We start from the raw sequence: 13,559 nt of genomic DNA on the forward strand, positions 1-13,559 counted from the left end.
TATCCATTTTTTATTTCTAAAGAAACATGACAATGTATAAAAGGCTCCATTACCTTGTATCTTACGTTATGGCCCCGTAGAAGCAGTTTTTGTAAAAATAGGCTAACGATTGCGTCATAACCACGCGGCTCTCTGTCGTACAGTAGAGAAATTACCGCATAGACAGGAGGAGAAGCTCGCAGGCAATCGGGGGCACGTGTAGGCATAAAGACCGATAAAGTCAAGGGAGAAGCCCATAGAGAGTCATAAATTTGCTCCTGCTCCTAGCTCATGGACAGCTCTTACTCACACTCTTCGTATCTGCAAGATTCGGAAGGGAATGATTCAGATTTCTCTTGGCACAGCTAGAAGACTTACAACTGTCAGACAGGTTGCCCACGTCACATCTACGTCGTCAAGCTCAGTTTGAGGCTGCGCTGTACACTCAGCCATCAGGAGTGAGTGCTTCTAATTTACTTCACTTTTCTCCGTTGAAATCTATGGGTTCGCTGTGTCCATTTCTTATACTGTCTATTGGTCAGTAGGAACATACTACAATCTTTGGAACATGGAAAAAAGAAAAGAAAAAACTTTCGGTAAATTACAGTAATTTCTAAAATAAGTTGTTTACTGTGCTACTAGTCCAGTCATTTTATGAAAAAAGGTTGAACAAACTGCAACAGAAGCAAACTCAACTGATTTTGTATCCTCAATATGTCCTGAGTAAGGGAAAAAAAGCCCAGAAGAATCCCATTAGGGGAAAGTTTAGAAAAAAAGACCCAAATATAGCCTATTCATTCGTCTATTCATTCTTTTTCTCACATGAATATGGTAAAAAATTTAACCTTTAGATATTACCATGAAAATTACTGAGTTGATTACTTACATTAAGACAAACAAAAAAATTTATTACAAGTTTTTTTGCAATTGTTTTTTAACATGGACAAACGGTGCATAATCTAATTACTTATGTGCTAATTTGCATAAATACCACAACAGTTATAAACATTGGGTATAGCCAGGTGAAAATGTCTTGTTGAATCTTGTTGACGCATAACAGTAAAATACTTAATGTTAAGGTCTGAATGGAACCCATTTAGGCTACCCATGAGCATTAAAACATAGATGCAGGAATAAGTACTTTAGAAACCAGCCTTTTATTAATTTTTAAGAGATTGGGTTTGGGGCTGGGTCCGTGGGACTGTTTCTGAAGACCGTTCAGGTGTGAACGGGTGACGTCATGGACACTATATGGTTGTTACAGGCAGAATTGGGCACTGCCCCTTTAAGAGCAGGTCACATTTTTTTTTCTGTTCTGTTTGAGCACTTCCTCCGAATCGCGCACACATAAATCTGTTCCATTTCTTTTGCTCATTTGCGTTATTTTATTATCTCCAGTAACACGGTTGACAGACAGAAGTGACTGATACTAACTGGGCCAAGAGAGAGGTAGGCCTAATAATAAAAATGTATTTTGTGTGTATAGGTTAAAAAATGAAAGGTGTTTTTTCCCCACTCTCTACCTTAGCAGTTTGTTAGAGCTGTGTTGTTTTAATTGTTGTGTTGTAGATCTACACAAAATACCTTTTAACACTACTGGGAGAACCTGACAAACACAGACAACACTGTGCATACCGAAAGTGGGATCTCAACTTGTTTGTCAAGCTCTTGTGTTAGAGTGTTTTGAGAATTGAACAGCAGGTTTACAGTAGGGCAAATGTGTTTTTTGAATTTGAAATTTATATGTATAGTGCTTGTTGGGATGGTATGGTGCAGATAGTGAAACTTAATCTGTTTCTGAAACTTAAGAAAAGTCCAGGAGCAGGAAATGTATTTTTACTTTCATTTTCATTTCATTCCCATTCTGATAAAAAAAAATAATAAAGAAAAATCCAAACTCCTGTTATTCTACAGTGAATTTTCCACTGGGTTTGAAAGCACCAAAAATGGCAGAATCTCTCCTTGATACTGAAAATCCTTTAAACTGCCCGATCTGTCTGAATCTGCTGAAGGATCCAGTGACTACATCTTGTGGGCACAGTTTCTGCATGGACTGTATTAAGAGCTGCTGGGACCAGGAGGTTCATAGAGGTGTTTACAGCTGTCCTACATGCAGGACAACATTCAACCAAAGACCAGCTCTCAGCAGAAGCACTGTGCTTGCTGATATTTTAGAGGGAATGAAGAGGGAGGATCCAGCTGGACCTGGAGACGTGACGTGTGATGTTTGCAAAGGAAGAAAAGTAAAAGCCATCAAGTCTTGTTTGGTTTGTATGGCTTCTTACTGCCAAACTCATGTTCGTCCTCATTATGAGTCTAAAGCTTTTAAAATACACAAGCTGGTCAAAGCTTCACCAAATCTACAGCATCAGATCTGCCGTCAACATCATAAAGCACTGGAGATTTACTGCTACAATGACCAGAATTGTATTTGTGTAGTTTGTATGGGGAATCAGCACAGTGGACATAAAACAGTCTCAGCTGCAGCTGCAATGGCAAAAAAACAGGTACAGTAAGATCTCTCTCTCTCTCTCTCTCTCTCTCTCTCTCTCTCTCTCTCTCTGTGTAAATATGTGTATATACAACGTGCAAAAACAAAATAATGAACAGCAGATTTATATACAAATAAACTTATTCCATAAAGAACGGGATTCTTATTGATTGTGAATTCATCCTCAGGAGGAACTGAAAATAAAAAAGAGGGATTTCAGTCAACAAGCCAATGACATAGACAAGGAGATTCAACAGTCTACGAAAAATGTGGACAGTCACAAGGTAATGCTCATTAAACCTGGAATATTTTAGAAATTTGCATACATGTATGTACACTGCACAGTTATGTTTGTATCGTGGGATCAGGCTGGATATTATTAAATGGCCATCAAGATGCAGTCAGATGATGTCATACCAGCAGTGTCTAAAGCTAACCAGCAAAACCTTGACCTCGTGACACAAACAAGCAGCAATGTTTTCTGTCTTTTCACTTTTTAGGACATCCAATGAATGGCTTACCTTATAGTTTACACTGTATATGATCTGTCATGTCAATGTGTCAGGAGTTTGACTAAGTTTTGTGTGTTGTGACAGCGCTCTGCACAGGCAGCAGTGGAGAACAGTGACCGAATCTTCACTGAGATCATCCGCTCCATTCAGAACATACGAGCCGAGGTGAGAAAGAAGATCAGAGCTCAGGAGAACAAGGAATTACGAGATGCGGAGAGTCACATACAGCTGCTGCGGCAGGAGATTGTTAAACTACAGAAGGAGACTTGTAAACAGGAGCTACTTTTACACACTGAGGATCACATTTATTTCTTCCAGGTAAAGAAAAATATTTTGAATGAAATCTTGACGGTGTTTTTGATTCAGTGTTGATTCTTGTTTTAAAGTTATTGTTTTTTCGTCCAATTGCAGAATTACGCTTCCTGTTCTACATTCACTCAGCGCACAGCCTCACCCAGGAAGATTAATGACATCCATACATTTGAGAATGTAGAGAAATCTGTATCCAACCTGAAGATACAACTGAACAAACTCTGTGAAGAACACATGGGCAGAATATCAGAGACAGGTGAGATAACAATGTCAAGAACTATTCTGCTTTTTAAAAGTACTAAATTTGTACCCAACTTTTCATCCGTATCAAATCTATCGAGTGCCTGATACAATGTACTACAGTAAGCAACCAAAAAGTACAAGTACAGTGTGTTGTCTCAACTTAATCTATAAATAATCTATATAATGGAACAGTTTGAGATGGAGGGCTTATTAGCTGCTAAATTCACCACAACATTGGAGACAGAGACTGTATAATGTCCTGTTATAAAGATATAAATGAGAGAAATCACATCGCTGTGGGAATGTTGACTGAAAACTGTTCCTCAAATGTTGTATAACATTGTCATATCACTAATGCAGCGAATTCCCACATAATGTAAGTGAATATTGTATATCTGTCTTCATAGTTGCTGATGTCCAAATATTTAAAAACAGGATCCAGAGCAGTAAGTACACTTTTTCTATTGGGAAAAAAAACAAACATACATTTTTTTCAAACATACATTCAGTATAAAGGCCATAGGTTGTTCTTGTTTCAACAACCAATACATTCAGTTCATCTTTATTCGTTTCCCGAAGGCATTTTGGTTGCAGCATACAAGCATACACATAAAACAATGTCACACACACATACAAGAACTACAGTACCCAATAAATACATTTACCTTGAATTTAAAAACTTTACAGCTGAGGGGATAAATGCATTTTTGAACCGATTCGTTTTACTAAGCGGAGTTCTGTAGCGGCTACCAGAAGGGAGGAGGTGGAACTCATAATACAAGGGGTGGGAATCGTCTAACAAAATGGTCTGGGCTTTTTCCCAAAGCCTGTGTATGGTATAACTGGGCCATAGTCATCTGATTCCTCCCCGTTATTTTATTTCTCTGATTTACAATACTCTTAATACGATTTTTATTTTTCACGTTCAGAGAATTGAACCAGCACAACAAAGAAAAGGATAAAAGCGACTCAATATAGGAATTTTATGATATGCCTGTTACTAAACCTACTCTTACGATCATTAGTGTACAGAATAAATAATAAGGGAGAGAGGACACATCCTTGAGGTGACCCAGTAGATGACACCAGCCATTCAGAAAAAAACAGTCATTTACTTTGTCTCTCTGTGTTCTCTGCACAAGAAAATCTAAAATCCAGCCTACCAAATAAAAATCTAACCCAAATTCTTCAATGAGTTTCTCAACTAAAATATGTGGCTGAATGATGCTGAAGCTTGAAAGCAGATGAAAAATCAATAAAAAGTAATTTAACAAAAGTTTTCGGCTTCTCTAAATGCTGAAATATTAAATGTAAGAGAGTTGCAACTGCATCCTCTACACCTCGTTTATCCCTGTACGCAAATTGAAGTGGATCTAGAGATCTCTCTGTCTTGACTCTTTTGCATAATTTCTCTCTTAACTAATTTTTCCAACCATATAGGGATGTGAGCGCCACAGGTCTAAAATCATCTAATATCTGTGTGTTCTGTTTTTTTGGCAATGGAATCACAATAGACTGCTTCCACCATGCAATATCAATATTCCATACATATCTAGGAATTCAAAGATGCTCACATTATACTTAACAAATAACTGTCATGTTTGAGTTCTTTAATCACTGAAACATGTATGTTTTAATTTTATTTTTTTAGAACCAGATTTCCCTGAGGTGCTGACGGATGATTCGTAAGTGTCATAAGTTTTAAACCACTCTTATCATACTTGCTAATCTTATTTTCTTTTTTTTTTCTTTTTTTTTATACTGATAGCAGTGGCTGATGTATTTATTAATCATAATCATAATCATATTTTCCTGTCATCATGTATTATCACTTAGATCTCGTCTAAGACGTGTTCACTCTAACACACAGCCTTAATTGTTTTATTGCTTTAATAAAACAGCAATATGAGGAAATACACAAATGTTAAATAAATAATAATATTTTAATAATTACAGTAATCAATTCTTCCACCAAGTAATTTATTTCATTGGCATAATTGCATGCTGGAAATTAGTGCATTCATATAATATTAAATTGTTTTGTGGTTATGTGGTTAAGTTCAAACTTATTAAAGTCTTTGTCAGTGGTGGACGAAGTACACATACCATGTACTTGAGTTAAAGTAAAGATACTCAAGGTAAAATATTACTCAAGTAAAAGTAGAAGTGCTGCCTTTAAACATTCACTTGAGTAAAAGTACAAAAGTAGTTGCCTTCAAATGTACTTAAGTATCCAAGTACTATGATTTTTTTATTGCTATAATGTCCTATTATAATTTTTGTCACAAGACTCTTGCTTAACTCAGTCTACGTGAAGACTCTGTCACTCTTGGCACATCAATCTATTAATAAAATGACATTAATTAGTCTATAATATATATATATATATATATTTGAATTGAATACATTTTTTGTGTGTTTAATTTTGGACGGAAGGGGTCAGTATTTACCGATAATTGCTGCAATAATCAGAGCCGGATTAACGCAAAGGCAAACTAGGCACGTGCCTAGGGGCCGATTGGCGGGATGGGGCCCAGACAGAGGGACAAAAAAAAAAAAAGTACAAATGTCCTATCTACAATTTATTTCAATATTTATTAATTAACTAAAAATAGTGACGATGTTTATCTTAACCATAGACTGTTACATTACTGCAGTTAAACCAATTAATGTGTCCGTTACAAAGCGGGTGCCGGCTTCTGAAAGTATGTGTAACGAACGCATCCATCAGGTGCTGCGAGGCAAAAGCCTAATAAGCACACAAAGAAGCACAGCTCATAATGCAGGTGTGTGAGTTGTCGTCATCTATTTTAGATGCTGTAGATCAGCGTCATTTCTGGAAAAATCATTCACCGCTTTATTACGAGTTTAAAAGAGCGTGAGCGTCATTAACGTGCCCAGACGCGACGCTTTGAATTTGCGCGTACAATGAATAACATCGCGTCGGGAGCTGACTAGTAAAAAAGCTACAAAATTAAAAGACAAGACGTCTGTATTCTAAGTTAAAAAGCCAACACACTACAACATTTTTAAATGTTTTAAATAAAGGATCTCATATCTATGGGTCTATCTTCTAAATTCTGCTGATGATTAGATTATACCCTGACATTACGCCAATAATATCAGTTTATATATTTTTTTCTGCTCAGTAGCGATCGTGTCTTTCTCTTCCACTTGATTTGTGTATAGCATATTTAAGGTAGTAATGCAATATAAAAGCACTTATGCTCATCTATACTGAAGTGGGATTCTGGAACTGTGAATAAATTGAATAAAACAGCAAAATAACAACAACAACAATAACATCTTCATTAAACAAAAAAGAGATTACCTTAGATAAAGTTTGATTAATATGTACATACAGTACCGGTAAAAGTCTGGACCCATTACTATTTTTAATGTTTTTGAAAGAAGTTTCTTATTATGCTCTACAAGCCTGCATTTATTTGATCAAAAATACAGAAAAAAACAGGAATATTCAGCAAGGATGTGTTAAATATATAAAAAGTGATAGTGAAGACTTTTTTAAAACAACTTTTTAATAATCAAAAATCCTGAAAAAAAGTATCACAGGTTATAAAATAAATATTAAAGGAGAAGTTCACTTTTAAAATGAAAATTCTGTCATCATTTACTCACCCTCATGTTGTTTCAAACCTGTATAAATTTCTTTCTTCTGCTGAACACAAAGGAAGATATTTAGAAGAATGTCAGTAACCAGACAGTTTTTGGGTCCCATTGCCTTCCATAGTATATTTTTTTCCTATTATGGAAGTCAATGGGACCCAAAAACTGTCTGGTTTTCTTCCTTTGTGTTCAGCAGAAGAAAGAAATTCATACAGGTTTGAAACAACATGAGGGTGAGTATATGATGACAGAATTTTCATTTTAAAAGTGAACTTCTCCTTTAAGCACCATTTCTAACATTTGATAAACAAATCAGAATATTATAAAGTTTTCTGAAGGATCACGTGACACTAAATTCAGCTTTGCATCACAGAAATATAAAGTAGAGTAAAATAGAAAACCATTATTTTAACTAATAATATTTCACTATATTATTTTTCTGTATTTTTTATCAAATAAATCCAGGCTTGATGAGCATAAGAGACTTCTTTCAAAAACATTAAAAATAGTAATGTGTCCAAACTTATGTACTGTGTAAGTAAAAATATACTGCTTTTAAAATTAAATGTTGTATAAATAAAAAGGTTAGGAATCATATTTGTTTCAAGTGTTTTTTTATTGGGGGTGGGGGGCCTCCAACATGAATTTTGCCTAGGGCCTCCTAATGTCTAGAACCGGCCCTGGCAATAATAGCTGCTGCTCTCTGCCCCGCTTAAAATGATTGGCAACACAAATTGTTTGGAACTATTGAGAGCTACATGAATCACGTGACCGCGCGGCGGCGAGATCACAGTAGGCTTGTTTGACTTGAAACGGCACACTGCACAGACCAATCGGTGAATTACATTAAAATACCGCAAGAGTGATTAGAGAGTAGACGGCTCTGTAATGTATGCTTTTCAATCGCTCTCGCGATTTCGCTCTATACTTTGATGTCATAAACTGATCGGTCTGTGCAGCGCCGGTTCAAGTCGAACAAGCCGTGTGTGTCGCAACCTCTTATATACTGTCTATGGTCGCAACTCTCATATAACAGCTCTGGTTCGCGCTTAGTAGATACCACCAAGGCAAGTTCAAAACTGTGATAGGCTACTGTGATTGGTGGCTCTTTTGACCAGTTAAGTTTTTATCCACTCATAAATAAAAAGGAACGACTGATTTTGAAAATGTAGTAGAGTAAAAAGTAAGATATTTGACTTTGAAATGTAGTGGAGTTAAAGTAAAAGTCTTCCCAAATTTAAATACTTCAGTAAAGTACAGATACGCAAAAAAGCTACTTAAGTACAGTAACGAATTACATTTACTTCGTTACTGTCCACCACTGGTCTTTGTGTTTCATTAACCCTTGAACGCCTGTTTGTCAGCTTTAATGTTTTTTAATCAGTTATTACATCTGTGCATATTTTCTGTAGTTGATTTAGAAACTTCTCTTTTCTATGTAAAAACTGATTTCTAAAAAAAATATGACCTTGTATTAATATGACCTTGATTGCAGTGTTGAGGATACGGAATTGGAAGTGGAAGTGGAAGTGGAAGTGGGATTTGAATCGGAATCGGAATCGGATATGGAATGATAGACTGCATCTACCAAAGGACCTTGTTACTGAATGGGTAGATTGTTATATTAGCATAACACTTAAATGGCTATAAAACTATTGCTCAGTTACTCAGTAAATCTTTCTGTGATAATTATGAAAAACATTTGAACAAAACAATGGATTTTTTGGAATGGCTCATTGACTAATTAACCCTGTTATGTTTGGAGGTGCCATACAAAATGTTGTCAAATTCCAGCACTAGGTGGTGCTATAACAGTAATGTTCTCATAATTCTGCAACCATTTGATGATGGAAAGTTGAAATTCAGCCTGTTTTTTCTTTGTTATTCATGTGTTAACACAAACTTATTTGTCCAGAGATCATCTGTACAAATCAACAAAAAATTAAATGCTCAACTTTCAACTGCTAGGCAATTTCAATATTAAGATAATAATGATATTATAATTATATTTAAGTTGAGTATAACACAAATATAATTATAAGATAATATAAATATATCATATTTGTTTTAGTGTCTTCTTTTTTTTTTTCTTTTTTTTTTAAGGAATGTATATATATATATATTTTTTTTACTTTAACTCAGTAACTATGGTTGAAATATATAGATTGTTGCTCTCAAGTGTCAAGTCACATAATTTCCATTTTTGCCTTTGGAAAATTAAAAATATCTTCGTAACAATCGGACTGTTCAGCTTTTTTTTCTTGCATATTTGAATGAACTTCACTTTGGTAAATCATGTTCAATAATTCCACTCAAACATTAACCAGCAGCCATATCACCCTGCAGCCCAAGACTGGTTGCCCACTGAAGCTAAGCAGGGCTGAGCCTGGTTAGTACCTGGATGGGAGACTTCCTGGGAAAAACCAGGTTGCTGCTGGAAGAGGTGTTAGTGAGGCCAGCAGGGGGTGCTCACCCTGTGGTCTGTGTGGGTCCTAATGCCCCAGTGTAGTGATGGGGACACTATACTGTCAAAGAGCACCGTCCTTCGGATGAGACGTTAAACCGAGGTCCTGACTCTCTGTGGTCATTAAAAATCCCAGGATGTCCTTCGAAAAAGAGTAGGGGTGTAACCCCGGCATCCTGGCCAAATTTGCCCCTTGGCCTCTGTCGATCATGGCCTCCTAATCATCCCCATATACTGATTGGCTTCATCACTGTCTCCTCTCCACCAGTAAGCTGGTGTGTGGTGAGCGTTCTGGCGCAATATGGCTGCCGTCGCATCATCCAAGTGGATGCTGCACATTGGTGGTGGTTGAGGAGATTCCCCCCTACTATGTGAAGCGCTTTGAGGTCTCAGAAAAAGCGCTATATAAATGTAACAAATTATTATTAAAAACCCATAAAAATGCAGTAACTAACCTGACCCATCAAGAGCAACAGGGCAACACTCTCTGAGGACACGCTAGTGTGATCACAAAACCATTTGAACTCCATTCACTGCTGTATTTAGTACTAATAAAATACAATTCAAGATAAAGAACAAGCTACTCCATATTCACAGATTTAGAGAAAGTGATATATTTAATGTTTGTTGTGTTGGTGTCGTAATCTGAACGCAAGGGTAAAACACTTTTAGGTTCTTTCATCCTACAGGATCTTAAACTGATAGTTCAACCAAAAATGAAAATGCTGTCATCATTTACTCAGTCTCGTGTTGTTCCAAACCTGTATGAGTTTCTTTCTTCTGTTGAAGATATGTGGACGATATTTTAAAGAATGTTGGTAACCAGACAGTTGACAGGTTTGGAACAACTTGAGGATGAGTACATGATGACAGAATTTTCATTTTTGGAGAACTATCCCTTTAAGTGGGACAAACTTCCACTTAATTACCCGGGAATATCAACATTCAATTCATTTTAACTGTCATTACGGAAAAAAACTCCACAATTTTAATAGTATTACATCTGCAGGAAGCATCAGGTGTAGAAAAGCCTTATGAGTTATTAACTTGTACACCTTCTAGAACTTTCAGCATCTGAGGTTTGTACCTGCTGCTTTTGGACTCTTTTGTGGAGTGTTTATTTGACTTAGAGAAGAGAAGAAATCCTGATGGAGTGAGCCATGGAGAAAATGTACACTGATTTTTTCAGTCAAAAAAATCAGTGTTTGAAAGCTTGTAAAAGATATGCTATCATCATTTATAGTAAATTCTAACGTTCTCATGTCATTCCATCCAAACTTGTATGACTTGTGTTCTTCTGTGGAACTCAAGAGCTGATATTCTGAAGAATGCTGGACTTCATTGACTTGGACAGAAAAAAACAGACCTTGTACACAAAAAAAAAAAAAAGGTTGCAACTTGGAGGTTTAAGTCATTTAAACTTAAATTACATTAAACTAACTTGACTTATTTTAATGTTAAAGCATTGTAAAACCATGTTGTCAAATAAAAAAAATTATATATTTTTTGTTCCACAGAAGTATAAATGCATACAATATGAGGGAAATCATTTAATTTGTCCAAAAAATAGGTAAATTATACCTTTAATAATGTGATGGCATGTAATACTTTGACATTTCTGTCTTTCAGTTTCTTCGTGTGAATTAACATTATTATTATTTTCGTCTGAAAGATCTTGAATGTCAGTCAGCTCAATGTGCATCGCAATTCTTTGTTCAATTCAAAACATGTTCTTTGTGATAATGAAGGTGTTTGATATTGTTTTTCATAAAAAAAAATTATATATATATATATATATATATATATATATATATACAGTATATATTAATTTCAGAAAAACAAACAAACACAAGGGGGGTCAAAAATTTATTTGGCCTAATCGTACAACATCTTATTAACACTTGTAAATGTTAGCAAAATAAAGAGTCAGAAAATGTATGTACAGAGACTTAACAGAACAAAAATATATATTTGATAAAAGCAGTGTTTTAATTCCCCTTTGTCCTAAACTTTGAAATGTGTAGCTAGATCTGATTAAAACATCATTAAAAACAGACTAAGACTAAAACCTATATTCACTCGCCCAGATCTTCTGACACCCTACAGTCTTCAGGGCTAAAAATTGGAATGTAGAGCTATTTAAACACTTTTTAAAAAGATTTTTTTTTATATATTTTTTTTTTTTTATATACATTGTCCTTTAACCAACTCCTAAGAGGACAATTTGTCATTTCACTCATCAGCCCTGAAAAATCAAGGATCGGATGAAGTTTAAAAGAGAAAAATTACTGAAAAGTTTGTGAACAGGGAGCCACGCTCTTCCATCCGCTGCTTTTCCTCTGAGGCGGAAAATCCATCAGTCATCAATCCATACACAGAGCATTACAGGCCCCATTCCCAACAACGCTCTTGACGTGCGGCACCATGGACTGACTCGGGTCAGGAACACACCACTGAATGGTGACTGTTATCACCGAAGGTGGTAAAAGAACTTGGATTCTCTGTAGTATTGCCACAGTCTAGGTTGCCACAGAGAAGTGAGGTCACTCTGTAGCCGGCTCCGGGTCCAGGGGTGTGGTGGGCGTGGTCTCTTCAGCAGGGGCGGGGCTATCGTCAGATTTTGTAGTCTCCTCTGTAGGCGTGGCTTCTGTTTCCTGGGTGGGCTCTTCTGCTTTAGGCTCCTCCTCTGCTTTAGGCTCCGCCTCTGGCTTTGGCTCCGCCTCCACCTCAGGTGCCGTTGTCTCATTGGTCACCTCCTCTGCTGGCTCCTCCTCTTTGGTTTCCGTGGCAGCCTGGCCGTTCTCCTCGAGTTTGTCTTCAGTTGTGGGCGTGGCCGCGGTCGCGGTCTCTGCTGCCTCCTCGCTTTCCTTTATGTTTTGTTGATATTCAGCCATGAGGTGGCACTACAACAAGGGAATATATAGTTTACCATATGGGTTAAAATATAGATTGAAATAGTGATTCTCCTAATGTTGTACAAGGCAAATCTACAAGACCGGGCAGTTCAGTCTGTGTCCTGGAAGGAGTTATGGTTGACAAACCTAGCTGAATGGAGAAGTTGATGAAGTGTTGGGTTGGTCGAGACCACAAGTAGTTCTGTCTTCGCAAGGTTGAGTTGAATATAGTGGTCCTTCATCCAGCAAGAAATGTCTGTCAGGCAGGCTGAGGTGCGAGCAGCTACCGTTGGATCATCTGGTTGGAATGAGAGGTAGAGATGTGTGTCATCAGCATAGCTGTGATAGGAAAAAACATGTTTCTGAATGACAGATGACAGTGAGGACTGACATGTAGATGGAGAAGAGAAGTGGTCCAAGCACTGAGCCCTGAGGCACCCCAGTAGCTAGATGTTGCGACGTAGACACCTCACCCCTCCAAGACACCACAAAGACTTTAACCATTGGAGTGTGGTACCTGGGATGCCCTTCGCCTTGAGGGTTGACAGGAGGATCTGGTGGTTAACTGTGTCAAAAGCTGCAGACAGATCCAGCAAGATGAGTACTGGGGATTTGGAAGCTGCTCTTGCCAGTCTCAGAGAATGGAGGGAAACATTAAAAGGAGGTATTGGGAAATTTCACCTGAAGTAAGTCAGTCTGGTCAGTAGGAACATACTACAGTCTTTGGAACATAAAAAAAAAAAAAAAAAAAAAAAAAACTTTCGGTGAATTACAGTAATTTCTAAAATAAATTGTTTACTGTGCTACAAGTGAAATTGTGCCAAACCCTCTGTTAATGTATGTAACTGTAAACAAATCTTTTTTTTTGAAATTACTGTCATTCAACGAAAGTAAAAAAAAAAAAAAATTATATTCCAAAGATTGTTGTATGTTCCTAGTGACCAGCCTGACTTACTACAGGTGAAATTGTGCCAATACCTCCGTTGATGTATATCACGCAGTGTCACTCTCACCACCACCTGTGAACTACCAGCCGC

General features: G+C 36.8%; 1 protein-coding gene across 1 annotated transcript; it reads left to right on the forward strand.

Annotated features, from left to right (window-relative positions):
• Window positions 1-1,267: 1,267 nt before the first annotated feature.
• Window positions 1,268-11,323, forward strand: LOC309486196 (E3 ubiquitin/ISG15 ligase TRIM25-like). The gene is made up of 9 exons (XM_082153442.1): window positions 1,268-1,428; window positions 1,549-1,619; window positions 1,894-2,486; window positions 2,659-2,754; window positions 3,067-3,300; window positions 3,394-3,550; window positions 3,945-3,983; window positions 5,189-5,222; window positions 8,660-11,323. Coding segments are annotated over exons 2-9 (1,233 nt in total). The 5' UTR covers window positions 1,268-1,428; window positions 1,549-1,618; the 3' UTR covers window positions 8,739-11,323.
• Window positions 11,324-13,559: the final 2,236 nt, after the last annotated feature.

This window comes from Leuciscus leuciscus (genome assembly GCF_965113295.1).
Source record: "Leuciscus leuciscus genome assembly, chromosome: 22".
Classification (NCBI taxonomy): Eukaryota; Metazoa; Chordata; class Actinopteri; order Cypriniformes; family Leuciscidae; genus Leuciscus; species Leuciscus leuciscus.

Coding starts and splice junctions, on each gene's coding strand:
- LOC309486196 (XM_082153442.1), top strand. Junction 2,755..3,066: donor AAAATGTGGACAGTCACAAG/GTAATGCTCATT, acceptor GTGTTGTGACAG/CGCTCTGCACAGGCAGCAGT. Junction 3,984..5,188: donor TAAAAACAGGATCCAGAGCA/GTAAGTACACTT, acceptor TTATTTTTTTAG/AACCAGATTTCCCTGAGGTG.